The sequence below is a fragment of the Anabrus simplex genome, chromosome 1 (genome assembly GCF_040414725.1).
Source record: "Anabrus simplex isolate iqAnaSimp1 chromosome 1, ASM4041472v1, whole genome shotgun sequence".
Classification (NCBI taxonomy): Eukaryota; Metazoa; Arthropoda; class Insecta; order Orthoptera; family Tettigoniidae; genus Anabrus; species Anabrus simplex.
This window is the reverse complement of record NC_090265.1, coordinates 396,562,417-396,582,231: the sequence shown is the minus strand read 5'-3', so window position 1 is coordinate 396,582,231 and position 19,815 is coordinate 396,562,417. Positions and strand designations below refer to the sequence as shown.

The following is a 19,815-nucleotide window of genomic DNA, read 5'->3' as shown; positions in this document are numbered from 1 at the left end:
GACGTCAGGAAGGGCATTCGGTCGCAAAAACTCGCTACGAAGATTCATCTCACTTCATACATGATCCCGTAGAGAAACGGGACAAGGTTGGACATACATACATACATATATACATACATGCATACAATAATAACACATATTATTAATGCAATCGCCGGCCCCGTGGTGTAGGGGTAGCGTGCCTGCCTCTCACCCGGAGGCCCCCGGGTTCGATTCCCGGCCAGGTCAGGGATTTTTACCTGGACCTGAGGGCTGGTTCGAGGTCCACTCAGCTTACGTGATTAGAATTGAGGAGCTATCTGACGGTGAGATAGCGGTCCCGGTCTAGAAAACCAAGAATAACGGCCGAGAGGATTCGTCGTGCTGACCCCACGACACCTCGTAATCTGCAGGCCTTCGGGCTGAGCAGCGGTCGCTTGGTAGGCCATGGCCCTTCAAGGGCTGTAGTGCCATGGGGTTTGGTTTTTTTTTATTAATACAATCAACTTTTAAGGTAAATATTAATAGTGTAGGCCTATCATTATTTTTAAACAATGCTGATAATTAATCTCTTGAAATTAAGAGAATGTGATAATAACACTGTACGCTGCTATATATTTACAAAACAACTAAAACAATTGCACCACTGAAACGCTATCACTACTGCACTACAAAAGTCCAGCATGTGACAGAAAAGTTGGCGTACCATCTGCCCGTCTCCCATCCGATGACGTCAAGATTCCACTGTCTTCAAGCAAGCAGGCATACGAGACTCGAACCTTTCCAGTCTCAGACGCTGAGTCTTATTTCTCTTTCTAAAGATTCATAAACCCGCCTCCCCTCAAGGAGCAGATCCCTGTTGTTGTTGTTGTTGTTGTTGTTGTTGTTGTTGTTGTTGTTGTTGTTAGCTGATGTCATTCAAAGCATGTCCCATGGTAATAGAATTTGCTATTCTATACTTTCTTCATTTCCAAACCATAATACTTCTGGCTACCATGTTTACTGTCGTACATCATCTACAGTAACAGCATATGTAAAGCCATGAGAATGAACAGCGATGTCTTGAATATGGCGAACTTAAGACCCTTCCCTTCTTCTGAACGTTTAATTACTAATCGACAGTTTTGCGTAGCAGTTGCCCTTGATTATAACATTAAGCTCCTTCTTAAACTGGTTTCCAAAAACAAGTGGAAGCTGTTTAATATTCCCCAAATACGTAGAAACAACATTCCACCGAAAGGTGTGTTCACACAACCAGGTTCGATTACCTTATTTTACTGGTTTTGTGTGATAATTTACGTCTATATCATGCCATTTAGTCAATAAAAGCAAAGTCATCTCTGTTCAAGCCGTGAAGGCCCCGGGAAAGCTTCCGCTACCCGTGACCTCGGCACTTGTTGGGGTAGAGTGGTTAGCTCTACGCCCCCATTTAGTCCATAACAAGTCCTAAAAGCAACTTAGACTCTCGAGATTCTAAATATAATTTTCAGTTCGGATTTGTAAGACGCGATGTTTGTTATTTTGTTAATTTTTATTCTTTCTGCTCATTGCGCATTTATAAGACATGAAACCTGTTTCGAATGGCTTGGCAAGTAAACTTTTCATAATTGAGAAGAACAATCAAGCAGCAGATCAAGTGAAGCGAAGAAATAATGGAAGATGAAAGGAATACATTTTGTGCTAGTGATTCAACGTCACCCTAACTCACATACGTATTCAGCGGAGGTGGGGTAGGAAACAGCTAAGACTGGGAAGAAGGCAGCCGTGGCCTTAATTAAGGTACATCCCAGCATTTTTTGATGTGAAAGTGGGAAACCACGGGGAAACCATCTTCCCAATGCAAGCTTACGACTGCGCGAACTGTACCGCGCAGCCTACTCGATCTGTAAAAGAAATACATGAACTCAGTCTCTTCCATTCCCCGCTTATATTCGGTGTTCTTATTGTACTAAATGTCCCATGTCGAAACTGAAGCGCCCTTCAATGAGTGTTGGTGCACAATGTCTCGATGAAGCTGGGAAGTAGAAACGAAATCCTCGGGGGCTGAGAAAAGATGGGTGTTGATGAGAATAGGACAAATCTATACACTTATTCCAATTATCTAGACCAGGGCCACTCAGGGTGCATGCGCCCGTGCACTGCACGGCGCAAGGTGCAGGACACGACTTCACTAGGTTGATCAGAGTGCAAACCCTCACTCCACTTCCCCTACACCTGTCTCACCCTTTCGGCCTCTCTTCGCCTTCTGCACGTTCCCCGCTGATTCTCCCCTCACTGCGAAATGTTTATGTGCGGTGAGCGGTGACACTGTTGTATGGGACAATTTTAATGGTGTTCAAACACTCTTCTTTCAATTTGGTTTCAGCAGACAATTTATCTTCTCTAGCTCTTTTCGTTTATCTTTGCAACGATATCAGTTATGCCTGGAACAAGGAACCGGCTGACAGCATTTCTTTAAATTACAATTAGAAATAGGCTTACTCGTACGCCATCTAGTTTTCGTACAAGTCAAAACAGGAAAAAATACCTTTCACATATGCATATGGAACAAAACGTAGACATAATCTTAGCTGCTTCTCGATGCAGCTTAGGAAAATCTTCCTTCCACAAATTCTCGTAGAATTTGAACAAAGCCTTTGTATTGGAAAAGAGTTCTATTTGATTAACTTATCACATAATTATTGTCCCACGGATTAAGCATTTGCCTTTATCGTCACGACTGACAAAAAATATGAAAGTTCCCAGTTCGGTTGAAATGGACTTTCGGAAGTTTTTGCTTTCTTCGAAACAGGTTGCTCGATTATTATGTTGTTGTCTTGCGCTTATCTATTTCACTGACAAACAAGCCGTCTATCACCGAATGCTTCGTCGCTCTCAGCACACTACACCATCCGAGTCAAACCGAGTAGAGCTGAGTCGGACCGATGCACTGTGCACGGAGTCTCTGTGCCTCGATTTGCACGCGTGCGATTTTGGGCGTTTGAGAGGCCCTGATCTAGACACTTCGATATTGATGTTTAGAGGCATAAAACATGGTTGTCAACAGTTCCGTGTGTTTCCTGTTTGTGAATGATATCTAATTATTTAATTAGTAATTAGATGGGATGGAAATAGTCTGAAAGATTGTCCACATAACGTGCTGGATGCACGAATGTGTGTGTGTGTATTGCAGTAGCCTATTATTTCCGGAATACCACTGAAATAATTGCTCTTAATTCTAATTGAAAAATGTAATATCTCAGCAGTGAGAACAATGAGAGGAAAGCACACTTTCAGGAGGAGGGAGAGTGTCTAAAATTATCCATGGCACTGGATTAAACCACTCAGACGTACGATTCCCACGGTGGAGTGGACTTTCCATGATATATTTCCTAGGCCTGATGGACAGAAGTAAAGGAGGAGAATTATCATAACGTGTCACTTGGACGTCATAGTAGACTGTACGAGAGTACACGTTAGGGACATTCACATTCTGGAGAATTTCTTTATGCATAGACACTAAGTGGTCAAAAGTCATGCGAAGACACTGAATGTGATGTTAATAAGGAGTTGATCTTCCGCGAGCTCTCGAAATGACAGCAATACGGCGAGGCATCGACTCTATAAGGTGTTGAAATCGTTCTGAAGAGAACTGGAACCACGCATCTTGCACTGCTAACCATAATTGGTCTTGTGTAGTCATGGAGCGCGCACACCATCGACAGCATCCCATAAATGCTCGATTGGATTATGATCGGGGGATCTGGAGGGCCAATCCATAGTCGTGCTCCTCCAAACACCTGCGTGCCACCACAGAGTAGTGACATGGCACATTGTCCTGTTGAAACATGGCATCTCCAACAGGGTACTCTAGGGCCAGAAACGGATGCAAATGGTCTTAAAGAATGTCCACATAACGTGCACCTGTCAGTGCTCCCAGCAGCCGGACAATGGAGCCTAATTGCGACCGTGAGAACGCCGCCCAGGCCAGAACTGAGCCACCTCACGCCTGGAGACAACCTTGTTGACACGGAGGATCCATAGCTTCATGGGGCATACGCCATACTCTCACGCGCCCATTAGCTCGATACAACTGGAAATGGGATTGATCGGACCATACCACACACCGCCACTGTTCCATGGTCCATTTCTGATGTTCGCAGACCCATGCACGTCGTTGAGCTCTGTGTCGAGGTGTCAGCAACGGGACATGAGTAGGTGAAGCCGATGTGGTGCAGTTGCCTTCTTACAATTCTGGTAGAAATGGATTCCTGACTTCCAATATTCAACTGGGGGGGGGTGATCTGACTCGTAGTAGCCCATCAAGCGCCCAGTATGGTTCTGTGGAGGCGATGTGATGCCCGTTCGTTAAACACCTGTGGTCTTCCCGTGCGGCGGTTTATGCAGGTGGTAACATTCTTTCTGCGATATTGAAGATCCACCCTCGACACTGTTGACCTCGGAAACCCGTATTCGTGTGTAATTTCCGTAATGCTATGACCCATGCGCCGTGAGCCGATGATCATCCCACGTTCAAAGTCGGTTAACTCGCGACGTGTTGACATCTTCACGACACTGGTGTATGTAAGAGACTGTTCAGCTATGCCACAGCTAGCAGCAACGCTCAGGGGTCATACACGGCACATTTTCTAGTGGGACACCCCTTCTCACGACTTTTGGCCACTCAGTGTATAATGAATATTTGAAACTATTTATTCGATTTAATAATGGATAATCACTTTTATTGTCATTTCTTGTTGTTTCAGGTTATATACTTCTGATCTTCACGTTCGTGTTCAGTCTAATTGGAACAGGTTTCCTCTGGGGAACTAACATTTTTCAGTCATCTATACATGAGGTACGTATTAAAAGACCATTGCCACCATTCTTGATGGCCTTGTGTATAATGGACAGGTGATATTCTTAATTACTTGTGTCATGGGTGCAGCCTTATCCACCATGCAAAACATATCCTTAAGTTGGGCACTGTGTTTTGAATATGAACTATGTTAAGAAAAGAAAGTGAAATGCTCATTCTTTTTATGAAATAATGAAAATACCTTCAAATATTTTGACACATATTTCAAAAACAGCATGAGAATAAGCATTGGTGGTCAATGATCACATATATTTGTAAATTCACAAGAGCTCATTCACAGTTCATGTTTCTAAATATCGATAACCAAGATAAGAGTTTTAACTATTTTTTGCTCAGTCTTCTGCAATGGAAGACAGTTGTCCATGCAGTAAATTTGATTTTTACATATTCAGGTATGCCAATTCAACAAAAGTAACTTAATAATTCCATTAACTATTATATTTTCAATTTTAATGTCTACAGGAATTACGAATGTATAAAATAAAATTATACCCATTTAAAACGCTTGCTACTTGTGGAATAGGGTTTCTTATTCATAGATATTACTATAATTACACTATTAATGAAAATAGTGTCAGAGAATTCGATTATACCATGATATGTTTACTGTATATTCAATCATATATTCTTTAATTCGGTGACATACCATGGGGAACTACGTATTCTCCTATTATTACCAAGTCTACTTTATCTGATTTCTTAACAATTAGAGAATTGTGAATCAATGTGATGTATTGTTACGTTAGAGCAACAGCTGCATTGTTTTTCAGTGAAGCACTGCAGCAACGACGTACATAAAGGCAGCAGACGCGGGATATTTAAGCGAATGTTGGTGTAGCAGGGAAGCAGTACGTTCCCAGACACAAGTTCTTATTCAAAATGTTTTCTACTTGGTCTCCTCTAAAATATCTCATAGTGTGTATTAGGAATTTGTATACACACTATACACATGTCTTCCAGAAATGCACGATGCACAGTTACGAGCATTATCATTTACGAAAAAGGAAACAAAAGGTCTTGATTAGCAATATCATATTGCATATTATCAAGGACAGCATGCAGCAGTATTATAAACAATTTTACGGTGATGCTACATCCGCCACTGTAGTATTGCACACGCAAAATATGTGACCATTCGATATATTTGAGAGACTCGGTATATTTCGAATTGGACCTGTACTTACTGTAGTACTATTTCTTACAAGTTGCTTTACGTCGCACCGACAGAGATAGGTCTCATGGCGACGATGGGATAGGAAAGGCCTAGGAGTGGGAAGGGAGCGGCCTTAATGAAGGCACAGCCCCAGCATTTGCCTGGTGTGGAAATGAGAAACCACGGAAAACAATCTTCAGGGCTGTCGACAGTAGGTACTGTATACTGGAACTACTGTATTACTACTATTAACCCAAACCCCATGGCGCAACAGTTCCGAAGGGCCATGGCCTACCAAGTGACCGCTAAGGGCCTGCAGATTATGAGGTGTCGTGTGGTCAGCACTATGGATCCTCTCGGCTGTTATTCTCAGCTTTCTAGGCCGGGGTCGCCATCTTACCGTCAGATAGCTCCTCAATTGTAATCACATAGGCTGAGTGGACCTCGAACCAGCCCTCAGATCCAGGCAAGAATCCCTGGCCTAGCCGGGAATAGAACACGCAGGACTGGCATTAGTATTACTAAATAATACTAATAATAATAATAATAATAATAATAATAATAATAATAATATGGCCATAGCTACCAAGTGCAGGCGTTTTGATCTGACGCAATTAAGGCTGCCTGCGTAACAATTTCAATTTCTACTCTGCCGAAAGGTAGAGAAACGGATCTCTGTTGGGCAATCTATGGCTGAATTTTAATTAATTTTCTCGAGTAAGCACCAGGGTGTCAACAGATATTTTACATGATGACATCGTACGACATGGAGAGCCGAATGGAATATTTCCATCCTTTCAAATATTCGACAACCTCTGCCGGGTTTGAACCCGCGATCTTTGGATCCAGAGGCCTGCATTATACCACTGATCCGCAGCGGGGGTTATTCTGGAACTATAAACTATGTTTAGAAGTTCTAAGGCTTGAAATCAGAGCAATTCTTGCAAGAGAACATGATTCACAATCATACATGTAACGACCCAAAATTCAACCTAAGGTTGGTTACTATTTTCTTTCTTTTTACATCGAATATCATTCTGTATGTGGAAGCAGTAACATTATTATATTATCCTCCTCGACTTCTCAAGTGTTATATCTTTATCGATGTAAGACAACATTCTAAGCGGCAATTAATTTACTCTTTCAGAATTTGGTCCTGAAGAACAACTCACAAGCGTTCGAGTGGTGGAGGAAGCCTCCAGTACAGCCAGTCCTTAGAGTGTACATCTTTAACTACACCAACATGGAGAGTTTTCTAGCAGGAGAGGAGAAAGCCCGAGTGGAAGAGATAGGCCCTTACACTTACATGTAAGTAATGTTCTTGTGGCAAGAATTTGGGAGTACACTGTCGGCATTCCTGCAGATTGTATTTTATTGTTGAGGGACCATTTTAACAGGGGAAATAGTTCGATTTTGCTCTTATTATTCCATATTTTCACGGCATACGAGGCGATAGGAAATATCCGGGTACTTGTAAGTCCTCATTGTAGGTACTAGTGTTATTAACTTGTACAAGAAGAATTATAACGCATAGAATGATATCTTGCCATGAAAATTAAACGAAGTTGAAGCAAAAATGTTAATTTCTTAATGTGATTTGTTGCAATTTATATCGCTATTGATGAAGTAAGGGAAATAGACAGTTGATATTATTCACACATTTTTTCCTAATTTACGTTAATAGCTGATACACATTTGGTAGTCTTGGGGAACAAATAGTTGTTTAGATACAAACCTACGAATGGGCCGTGGAACATGCAAGTTTCACGTCCAGATGCTCGTAAACGGTGTAGAAGACGAAGTAGAAATTACGTTCGCCTTAGAGTTAGGCAGCCCGCTGAGCTGGTTTCTGTGCCTGGTTGCCGCTCTATCAGGTTTTCTGATAACACTGCCCATAAAGTAGTGGAGAAGATACGGCTGAGCGACCCAGATCAACAGTGGCCCTCTCAAAATGGTGCACTTGACCCCGCAATAATTACTCTTTAAACAGTAGCAGCCGTCTTTTAAGTGTCTAATTATCTTCTCTTTACTCTAGCACTGTTCTACAACGTAACATTCCCTTTGACTGAGCTGGAAGTGATATTAATATCAATAAAATGAATGTTGCACTTCCAGTTAAATATTACACAGTTCCGGTGACGGTCAGACACCAAAGTTATTTGTCAGACAGGGAATTCTCGTACAAAACTTGTGTAACAGAACTCATCGTATTTAGGACATTTAGAAAGAAAACGAGAAAAGCTTTTATAGGAAATTCTTCCTCCTCCTCCCCCTCCTCCTCCTCCTCCTCCTCCTCCTCCTCCTCTTCGTCTTTTCCCCATTTATCTGTATCGGCACTATGTGTGCGTATTAAGCCCAGATTTACGGCCGGAAACCCTTCCCGACGAAAACTGTATGTGGAGGGATATATATTGAATATAGTGTACTTCTGTGATGATTGGTAGTATGTTGGCTGTAAGAAAATGAAGATGTGTATTAAGATGAATACGACACCCGGACGTGGATAAAATGCCCTGCCTGTCCGAGGCGGTAAAGGCGTGCTCGGTTCGCCCGGAAGGACGTGGGTTCGAATCCCCGTCAGGAAGTCGTAAAATTTAAGAAATGAGATTTCCACTTCCGGAGGTGCATATGGCCCTGAGGTTCAATCAGCCTACACCAAAAATGAGTACCAGGGTAATTCCTACGGGCAAAGGCGGCCGGGCGTAGAGCTAACCACTCTACCCCATCAAGTGCGGAGGTTACGGATGGTGGAAGCCTTTACCTTCCACCCCTCCAAGGGCCTTCATGGCCTGTAGGGAGATGACTTTGGTTTTGTATCGAGTACTGGTCGCTTAGAATTGATTTCCTCTGTTCTAGAATAATTCACTTTCAGCTAGCTGCTATATCGAAATCTTAAAACGAGAGTCGTGTTATAAATGAATGTTTGTTGATGGATATTATTTATTTATTTATTTATTTATTTATTTATTTATTTATTTATTTATTTATTTATTTATTTATTTATTTATTTATTTATTTATTTATTTATTTATTTATTTATTTATTTATTTTATTTGTTTGTTTTACCTTTTGTCGAAGATCGTTGAATAATCTATCTTAATGTATTTGCGAGCCTTTGAGGAGTGCCTGCTATTGCTTGATGAGGATGATGCTTGTTGTTTAACGGGGCCTAACATCTAAGGTCATCGGCCAAAAGGTGCTATTTCCACCATAAGGAAGTTGTCGGGAAACGCAAGGGACGTACAATAAAAGGCACATGGAACATACCCGTGATCGGGAATGGTATTACTTTTAACTAATTACATGTTGTTTGGTTTGGATTGCTCATGGTATTCGACAGTATTCAACTGAAAAGCATTTGGACGAAATACCGATTTTTGTTTGAAGTGGGAACAGCACGTTTTGAACAGATACTCCTCATTTGAAGTCCGTAAAAATAACTTTGCATTTAAAATTTTTCAGGTAAGAAATAGTAATAATATTGGTTTTACGTCCCAATAACGCCTTTTCTGGTTTTGGGAAACGCCAATCTGCCAACATTTTGCCCGCCGAGAATTTTTTACATGGCAGTAAATCTACCGACACGAAGCTGAAGTATTTGAACACCTTCAAATATCACCGAACTGAGCTGGGATTGAACCCGTCAGAACCGCTTCTACTGTCTGGGTCACTCAGCTGACAGATATGAAATAATGTCGTCAGTCGTTGGGAAGTTGATAGAATGAACTTTAGTGACTTAGACCAAGAATATACCGAGCTCGATAGCTGCAGTCGCTTAAGTGCGGCCAGTATCCAGTATTCGGGAAATAGTAGGTTCGAACCCCACTGTCGGCAGCCCTGAAGATGGTTTTCCGTGGTTTCCCATTTTCACACCAGGCAAATGCTGGGGCTGTACCTTAATTGAGGCCACGGCTGCTTCCTTCCCACTCCTAGCCCTTCACTGTCCCATCGTCGCCATAAGACCTATCTGTGTCGGCGCGACGTAAAGCAACTAGCAAAAAAAAAAAAAAAAAAAAAAAAAAAAAACAAGAATAGGCTGATTATATCAGTTTAGAGTGTCATGTAGTTAACATTTTCCCTGTTTTCTGTTTTAGAGAGAAGCTAGAGAAGGTCAACGTGGTGTTCAATAAAAATAGTACGATTTCATTCCAAGAGAGTCGGAGTTACGAGTTCGTACCGGAGAAGAGCATCGGTTCTGAATTGGATGAAGTTGTTGTGCCCAACATTCCCCTCATTGTAAGTAGCCTTCTCGTTCGTCTATCACTTGACCATGATTATCTCTCTTAATAGCTCTTCAGTGTCATGTTATTGAAACAAGTATGTCAGTTATCACGTACTAGGGGCTGATTGTTGAGTAAAAATTGAGTAGGGTACCATTAAAGTGAAGGGTATATAACGGAGATCCCCTGAATTGTCATGTCTGGTTTACTCAGTAGTACTGCTGCGCTGCCTTCTTTGTCTCCTTAAATAACGTGCATTCCGCTGACTTGTTTATAAATCGTGTTGCAGAGTGCAGTCTCCACCATGAAGGACCAGTTTTATTTGGTGAAGCTGAGCCTTGCAGCCCTCCTCAACACCATCCAGGCCAAGCCCTTCGTGACGGTGAACATCAAGGATCTCCTGTGGGGCTACAACGACCCTCTTTTCACTGTGGGACGTACCGTGCTGGCTCTCAAAGAAGAAATACCTTACGACCGCTTTGGCCTCTTCGTGACGGTAACTACTATCATCATCATAATGTATTATTAACAATTCGATTTCATTCTTCTCGTGATTGAATAATTACTAGCTGTTGAAGAGATAAGGATCTTAGTATCACCAAATAAGTCCGGTTTTAAATAATTTTAGGCACTTTGTATTTCTATCAGAGACCGGGCGAGTTGGCCGCGTTGTTAGAGGCGCGCAGCTGTAAGTTTGCATCCGGGAGATACTGGGTTCGAATCCCACTGTCGGCAGCCCTGAAGATAGTTTTCCGTAGTTTCCCATTTTCACATCAGGCAAATGCTGGGGCTGTACCTTATTAAGACTACGTCCGCTTCCTTCCCACTCGTAGGCCTTTCCTATCCAATCGTCGCCATTAAGACCTATCTGTGTCGGTGCGACGTAAAGCCACTAGCAAAAAAAAAAAGAAATCTATCAGAAAATCACAAAAGAGGGTTCAGGGCCGTAGCCAAGGGATCATGAGTTACTAGGGGTTAGACCCCACCCCAATTTAACTTTAGAAAAAGAAAATAATCATAAATTGACAATAAACCAGTGAAAGTCGACTCATTGAACATCCACAGAAACATAATTTTAATATCAACAGATCTCATGAATCTATTTTCTAAGGATCCTCGAAAGTTGGATTTTAGATTGTAATTTTAACATACCATTCGTTGCAAAACTGTTGATTTTGATCATATTTTTCTGGTTCTGTATTTTAATGTAAGATTTTGTTGTGTACCGGTACTGTAATCTGGATATGAACATAATTTACTTATATCAGTGTTCCTATAATAACACTCATGCATGCGCGCACCACACACACACACACACACACACACACACACACACACACACACACACACACACACACACACACACAAGCACCTTCATTATGTTCTCTCATTATTTTGTAACTATAACCCCTCCCTCTTATCGCTCGATCCTGGCTACGCTACTGAGAGTGGTGTACATACTGATCTTAACAAATAATTCTGGTAACTTTGCCGATTGCCGTGATTTAAGAGTTGCTATTTTGTGTTAAGGACCAAGTTGACGGTTCCGCTTCTTATTATGTTACATTATATATTTAACCTGCTTTTGACTCGTTCATTCCCTATAACTTAGAGTCTAAAAAAAAAAGGGGAGAATAACTTTGTAAAGACTTATTGAATAAATAAATAAATAAAATAAATAAATAAATAAATAAATAAATAAAATAATTCTGGTAAGTACACCTACTGAAGCCTATTGAGTAAACCAATCGTAAATAACTAACAAGAGATACATACAACAAGAAATCTCTTTCATGGGGGTCAAAAATCAAACATTATAGAACAATGATTAAACCAGAAGCACTATACCCAGCAGAAACACAATGAACTTCAAAGGCCAGATGAAGAAACTCGAGCTAAAAGAAGAGACAATTTTAAGAAAGAGCATAGGACCAAAATTTCAGGACAATAAGATAACATGCATAAAGAATGAGACGCTCTACAAGAAAATTGAAAAACTCTCAGATACTATGAGATAATGTAGGATAAATTTTTACGGTCATCTTCTCAGAATGAATTCTAATAGATTAACCAAAAAATCTTTGACCTCTTACGTAACCGCAAAACAAAACCCAACTGGTTTAAAGAAACGGAAAAAGACATAGTAGAATTAAAAAATGACAACAAATTCACTATTCTATCGAGAACTAAAGTAATAACTAAAGATGAAAATATAAGGTTCCAAGTCAAATCGACACTAAAAGCCAAGCCTGTTATTTCGGAAGAAGAGAGGAAACGAAGATCAGAAGGAATGAATAAATACTGGGCACTAAGAAAGGAACAACTCACAAAGAAGTGATTGATTCAACGTATCGCAAAGAGGATGAAACGAAACAACAACAACAACAACAACAACAACAACAACAATAATAATAATAATAATAATAATAATAATAATAATAATAATAATAATAATAATAATAATAATAATAAGATATAGGGCCGCGAAAAGGGATTTTCTTGATGATTAAACGGGAACTTTAACACAAGAAGGTATATTTTGAAGTGCAACATCATATAAATCGGTACGAATGGGGGTGGTGAAGCAACAAAATTGTATGTACCAAACAAGTCTTTATAACTCCGATAGTGTAAGAGATATTCGATCAGGTCATATGCCATTCAAAATTGAGGAAAATAAACGGCCATTCTGGAATAGATGACGTCACCATACAAAGGAAGATGGCCACCATGTATGGACATAAATCACGTGTGACCGCGAGGGTAAAATTACTGTAGCTCGACGTAAAGTGCGCGAGTGGGTTCACATTAAAACATTTAAATCGTTCTAAATAAAATCACGAATCACACTGAATTTCATGGTTAAAAATTGAGATGCTTAAGTTGCATATTTCAGGAAAAAATGTCTAAATACGCCTGTAATAAGAAAGTGAATGCATACAGAAAGAGGCTACACAGTAAAATAGCATCTAGGAACCATCCATGGAAAGTTGTAGAAAATTTAGGGAGTGATAGAAACTTCAACCACCTGTTGCCATTTCTTGATGGATGTAGTACCTTTTCATCTATCTCCGGCCCCAGGCCGGAACAAAATGTAGCTTTCACCGAAGTTTCAGTCTTATTCATGGCTCGGACAATATGGAAGTTACTGATTCTTGCAGTGAGGAGGATTTGCTCAAGGCACAAGGAAATGCAGTCGCAGTTGCTCGCTTCTGGGCAAAGACTATTTAATACCATTTTGGCATATACGTGTAAAATTCCTTCTATTATATTGTTACTAAATTGTAATGTAAAACCAAATCAAAAAAGTTCAATTGTATGCTTCTGACTCGAGTAAATAAATACAACTGGAGGTACGGGTGGTGCTGAATAACGACATTCAGAGCACAAATAGGGCGTCTGAGTGTTATGAAATGTGCTACTCATAGGGTCAGTCGAGCTATTATAGCACTTCCTGGTCCAGCGAGGAAGCAATGGCAAACTACCTCACTTCTCATCCTGCTTAGTACGCCTCATTTTGACGCTGTTATAGGTTTTTGTGACTACCCTATAACTGCATAATCTTTGATGATGCCACCTGAAGATCCAACCAGCCTTCGGGCTGATGGTGTAACAGACAGAAACTAAAAACGACAGCTGAGTCAGCGCCTACTACAAATGTGCAAGTAATGGATATTGGCGGCGATGGCGGCGCCACCTGTAATGCTGATGGAAGTTCGAATACGATATCGAAGTCCCTAAAATGGTGATGATTATTGTTTCAAGAGGAAGTACAACTAGGCAACCATCCTCTATAAACACTAATCAGAGGAAGAAAAGGAAGGGGTCCGACACTTCGAAAAATGAAGGTACCGGCCGAAGAAAGGAAGGGCCACAAAGGGCGTGAAAATGAACGACTCCCTAGGGCTCGAATGCTCTAATAAAATCAGAGTCTGAATAGGACAAGAGTTCACCAAAGGAGATCGGATAGGATAGATGAAAGTGAGGATGGTAGCACAAGCAAGTGGAAGCAATGGCAGGATCCAGCTAAAGGACTCGTGGTCGCCAACTCACGCCCCAAATTTAAGAGCCCCTTGGGTTTGAAATCCCAGAAGTCGATATACGACGAGATTTAAGTTTTGAAGTGTGTTTAATTTAATTTATTCATTTCAACTCATGCACCTCCCCGCCTAGTAAGAAGACGTTGCATGCCATCAACACATCGGATAACACCGCGGACACTATCTATTTATCGTTTCTTCTTTTCTTATAGTACCGAGCGAGTTGGCCATGCGATTAGGGACGCCCGGCTGTGAGCTTGCATTCGGGAGATAGTGGGTTCGAACCCCACTATCGATAGCCCTGGATATAGTTTTCCGTGGTTTCCATTTTCACACCAGGCAAATACTGGGACTGTATATTAATTAAAGCCACGCCCGCTTCCTTCCCACTCCTAGCCCTTTCCTATACCTTCGTCGCCATAAGACCTATCTGTGTCGGTGCGACGTAGAGCAACTTGTAAAAAATGTGATAATATTGGTATTGATGTTTCAGAGGAATGGCACTTCATCGAAGCGAGTGACAATCAACAGTGGACAGTTTGACATCACTCAGCTGGGAGTGATCAGCAGCTACAATGGCCGGGAGAGAATAGACTTCTGGAACTCAGACGAATGCAATCGTATTGATGGTACTGAAGGAGTCATGTTTCCACCCCACCTCGTGAACACCAACTCCACTCTCCATATCTACAATCAGGAAATGTGTAGACGATTCCCTCTTGTCTTCAAGGAGCACACCACGGTAAGCAACCCTCACATTTCCTTGTTGGCTTCTAGGCTAACTGGTTAGCATGCCGACTTTTGGTCCAAGGGTCCTGGATTCTATTCCTGGCCGGACCTAAACCGGGCATCTCATTACAATTTTGGTGGGAGGGGGGGGGGGTGGTTCGGCTGAAGTTGAGTGGTATCATCACGGATTTATCACCAGCGCGGCTGAAGTTCAAATTCCGGCCGTGCAAGTGGGATTTATGAAATGAAGTGTCACATTACCGTAGTTTGAATTCCATGTAAAACTGGAGATCCCCTCCTTTGTCATCACAATCATCATAAACACCAACAACACTACCACTATCAGCATGATGTAGTCATGTGGACCTCAATTGGTCCCTGGTCTCATTCAATATTTGCCTCCGATGTGTTGGATTGTATGCCTCTCCTTGTCTACCCCAAACTGTTCCTGGATCAGATTCCACTTTCTGGTCGTCCTGATGGTCTCTTACCATCTGGAAGTTTTGCTGTCAGCAGTTTCCTTAACAGAGTTTTTCCATCTCTGTGTAGTGTGTCTTGTGGTATGGGCTAGAATAAATTTGTCTCGTTCATTGACCTGTATTAAAACTGTTGGATTTGGACTGGACCGATCTTAACGACACTTGATAGGATGATCAGTTAAGACATAAGAATGTTGTTACATAGGCTGTCCATAGCATGGAAAGATGAGTAATCTGAACAGGAATACAAGAGTTTCCTCATTATTGCTAGTAAAATATTATTACAATGCTTGTTTTTATACAGATTAACAATATTTCATACTTCACAATATTTGTAGCTTTCATTACAAACGATACAGAAATATTAAAACCCCTAATATTTTGATATATTCATATACTGTGCTAGTTAGTAAAATAGGTTTGTAGAGCGTGAACTTTTCTTTGTATTATCACATTTTCATTTTCGCTATAGTGTGTTTTATGTGAGCTTAAAATACAACTCTCAGTATATTTCTGCAGTACATGCCCAAGGTCATTCTACATCATCACCAGCTAACAGCTCCGAGGCGCCAGCAAGTTTTCAGCAATTAATTAAGAACAGTACCGTTCATTTTTCGGCAAAGTAATTATTACTATGAAATTTAGGATATGTTAATATTGATCATTCACTGATTGTAATTGAAATCTGTCAGGTCTAAACCAAATTTTCCCTTGTTTGTTTGTCTCCGATTTCGACACCATGCACTGAAATGCGAAGAGTCATGGGGTAGAGATCTCGTATCGTGTAGACCCTCCTCTAGCTCGGTCAAGAGCAGCAACTCGTGACATCGATTCTGCAAGTGGAAGAAAAACCTGTGGATAGATTCTGACCCGTACCGTTTGGATAGATATCCACAGTTTCCTGCTATTTATAGGTACAGCGTCTTGGGTGTGAATGGACCTCACCACCACGTCCCATAAATGCTTGACAGGGTTCATATCAGGCGAACGAGGTGGCTGCAGCAGTAGTTGAAACTCTCCAGAACGCTCCTCGAACTTCTGGACAATATGGGCCCGATAACATGGTTCGCTATCCTGCAGGAGTATCTCATCCTTGTAGTGGTACATGAACTCCGTGAAGCGATGCAAGTGGTCACCAAGCAGTTCGTCGTAGCAGTTACTGTTCAGATGGATCAGCGGATCCAACCCATACTAAGTGAACACACCCCGCACCATTACGGAGATATCGCCAGGTTGGTGTCTTGTTGACAACTGGGTTGTATGGATTCATGGGACTTGTGCCATATCCGAACCCTACTGTCAGCTTGAAATTACTGAAACAATTACTCTTCGGCCCAAGGTACACGTCGCCAGTCCTCCAGGATCCAATTAGCAACTTCACGCACCCTGGTGACACAATGTGCTTTGTATAGTGGTGGTAACGAAGGCAGTTGTGTGTGTCTTCTGCTCCCCTATCCTACTGACATTAAAGAACTCTGCACTGACCTGCTGGATGTGTGTTTGGTACCTCCTGCATTGAATATGAATTGATTTGAGCCTGTGTGGCTTGCCTGTTACCACCGACAATTCTAGCCAGACGCTGCTAATCGCGATCAGTATAAATCTGTGGTCGTCATTGCGTTGTTCAATGTTGGTGGTAACGACTTCCATGAGACGTTCGCGATACACACGTTACACCATCTATCGAGGAATGTTAAATGTCCGCACAATAGGATGTTCCATCCATCTGGCCCCCACTGCCATGTCCCGTTTGAAAGACGATGACGATAATTCACGACCAGCATAGACGGTGTTAACACTTCTCGAGGTGTCAGATCACACATGATATGGAACTGGGCACTTCCAGGACGTCACGATACGGTGGCACCACCACCTTTAAGTATTGTTATGCATGATTTTTCACATGCCGGTGTTAAGTGCCTGATGTATGAGTAGACAACCTCCGTGATAATTTAGCTTGAAAATATCTTTTAGAGTCTACCAGTATATCTATTTAGATGAAATTGGCAGATATATAATATCGCTTTCTGTCCCAGGCAGGAAAGTAACAGGGAACTAGCTTATTCCTGATCTTCCCATAACATCCTTTTAGGAACAACTGATGGTGGAAATTTTGGGGATCTAACCAGCCTTCGGGTATAGAACTGACAGTACATGTTTTACGTTAATTAAAACTAATTATTACTTTGAGAATTTATTCTCCAATGTGATTTCATTCTCGGAATGAGCGTACGATCATTTCCTGCCGTACTAACAGAGAGAGCACTAGAGCTTCCGACTATTATTATTTGGGATACTCCTAGGCTGGTAGATTAGCCTATCCCCAATGAATTAATTATCCAACGCAGTCCCCTTAATATTGGAATTGCTACAATATCGAGTTTGGTGGAGATTATTCTTGGTTCTCGGTTATTCTTTATTCTCCAAGTACCATTTTCATTGGCAGGACTGGAAACCTTGTTTTCAAATCTGTAAAGTTTTTCTGTCCATTTCTTACTTTATAGCATTGAATATTGTGTTTCTTGGTAGGTGTATTTACTTAATTAATTAATTTAGTATCCAAAAATACAGGAACCCTATTTTACCATAGGTATATTAGGGTTATAGTTTAGAATCACAACAAAGAGATGTTCTTATTAATTTAGTTTACAAACATTTTTGTTAAAGAATGTGAGAAACTGCACATTACAACATTGTCTCTTGAGCACATTATACAGTAGTTTACAAAATTCCAGATTACAACCATTCAGGTGACATTGCAAAAAATATCTTCCCATTTCAAATACTGGACACTCAAAAATCAAATGATGCACTGTCTGAACTGATCCACAAAAGATTAAGCAGCCGTCTGAAACATTAAGTTTAACGCGTTCTAAATACGATTTAAATTTTCCATGACCAGTTAAAAATTGAGTCAAGACAAAGTTCGTCACTAATGCTTTACATAATAGTCGATTGGTAGGTGTATGGAATTCACAACGAGCTAGAAAGAGGACTATAGAGTGGCTAACATGGCTGCTACAGTGCTCTGGGTGGTGCCAAGGCGAAATAGCGACTCCATAGTTTAAGCGCCATTCATATAATTTCTCCGCATACAGTGCGATACTTCTAATAGATTAGATCGAAGAAAATATGCTCTCTACGTGTGTGGCATGCAATTGCATAAATTGTAGAGAAAACACGAAGAATAAATATCATATTTTAGATAAGATTCTTTTTTTACTAAAGTACACAGTTTTGGGCGATTAGCAGAATTACGTTGCCTGTGTAGCACAATCCAGCACGTGTACATTAGGCCTACTTTTATTTTCTTGTATTTGGTATTTGAAGGTGCTCAGATAGGTTACCTTTGTGTCAGTAGATTTACCGGCCCGTAAGGGAACTCCACCGGGGCAAATCTCCGGCACTTCAGCTTCTCCGAAAACCGTAATAAGTAGTCGGTAGGACGAAAAACCAATACCACTATTTATTATTACATTGTATCCTACAGAGCACATTTCCCCAGCATTTTGAAAATAAATATAAAGTGAACAACGATGTTACAAGACGCCTGCTGTCCAGCGCCACACCTACAATATTTAGAATTTCCTAGTCACCTCATCCCCTTTGCCAACGATACGGAGTAATATGAGGACTTTCAGTCCTACATCACCACTACTACTGATCGAGTTGGCTACGTGGTTCGCGGTATATAGCTCTTAGCTTGCATTCGGGATATAGTGAGTTCTAATCCCACTGCCGACAGCACTGATAGCTGGTTTTCCGTGGTTCCCATTTTCACATCAGGCAAATACGGGGGCTGCTGTGCCTTAATGCCACTGACACTTCCTTCGCAGTCCTAGCCTTTTCCTATTCCATCGTAGCTATAAGGCGTGTCTGAGTGGGTGCTACATAAGGCAAATAAAAAATCGGCGTTACCATAATCTTCTTCCAAAGATAATCGAAGTGAATTATTCAGGAAAGTTAACTTATGTGATTTAAGATCATTATCACAAGAAGAACTGTTCTCTTTTTTAGCAATTATTTCAAATTGTTTATCCTACAAATTCTTATTTTATTATTATTATTATTATTATTATTATTATTATTATTATTATTATTATTATTATTATTATTATTATTATTATTAAGGGATACTTTATTACACCATTGTTCACTTCAAACCTTGTACCCCACGGCTCTAGAATACTTATTTTTCGTAAATTATTATTAGTTTTACGCCCTACTAACTACTTTTTCGGATAAGCCGAGGTGCCGGAATGTTGTCCCGCAGGAGTTCTGAGGGATTTGAGCACCTAAATACTATCGTACTGAGCCAGGATCTAACCTGCCAAGTTGTTTAGTGTCCGGCTTCTTG

General features: G+C 40.9%; 1 protein-coding gene across 1 annotated transcript in view; it reads left to right on the top strand.

Annotated features, from left to right (window-relative positions):
- LOC136856839 (scavenger receptor class B member 1) overlaps nucleotides 1-19,815 on the top strand; it is a 98,658-nt gene that overhangs the window by 65,562 nt on the left and 13,281 nt on the right. Inside the window, exons 2-6 of the mRNA XM_067135010.2 lie at nucleotides 4,725-4,816; nucleotides 7,138-7,298; nucleotides 10,085-10,226; nucleotides 10,500-10,706; nucleotides 14,744-14,992. Coding sequence (XP_066991111.1) covers nucleotides 4,725-4,816; nucleotides 7,138-7,298; nucleotides 10,085-10,226; nucleotides 10,500-10,706; nucleotides 14,744-14,992 — 851 coding nt within the window. The remainder of the gene's footprint in view (nucleotides 1-4,724; nucleotides 4,817-7,137; nucleotides 7,299-10,084; nucleotides 10,227-10,499; nucleotides 10,707-14,743; nucleotides 14,993-19,815) is intronic.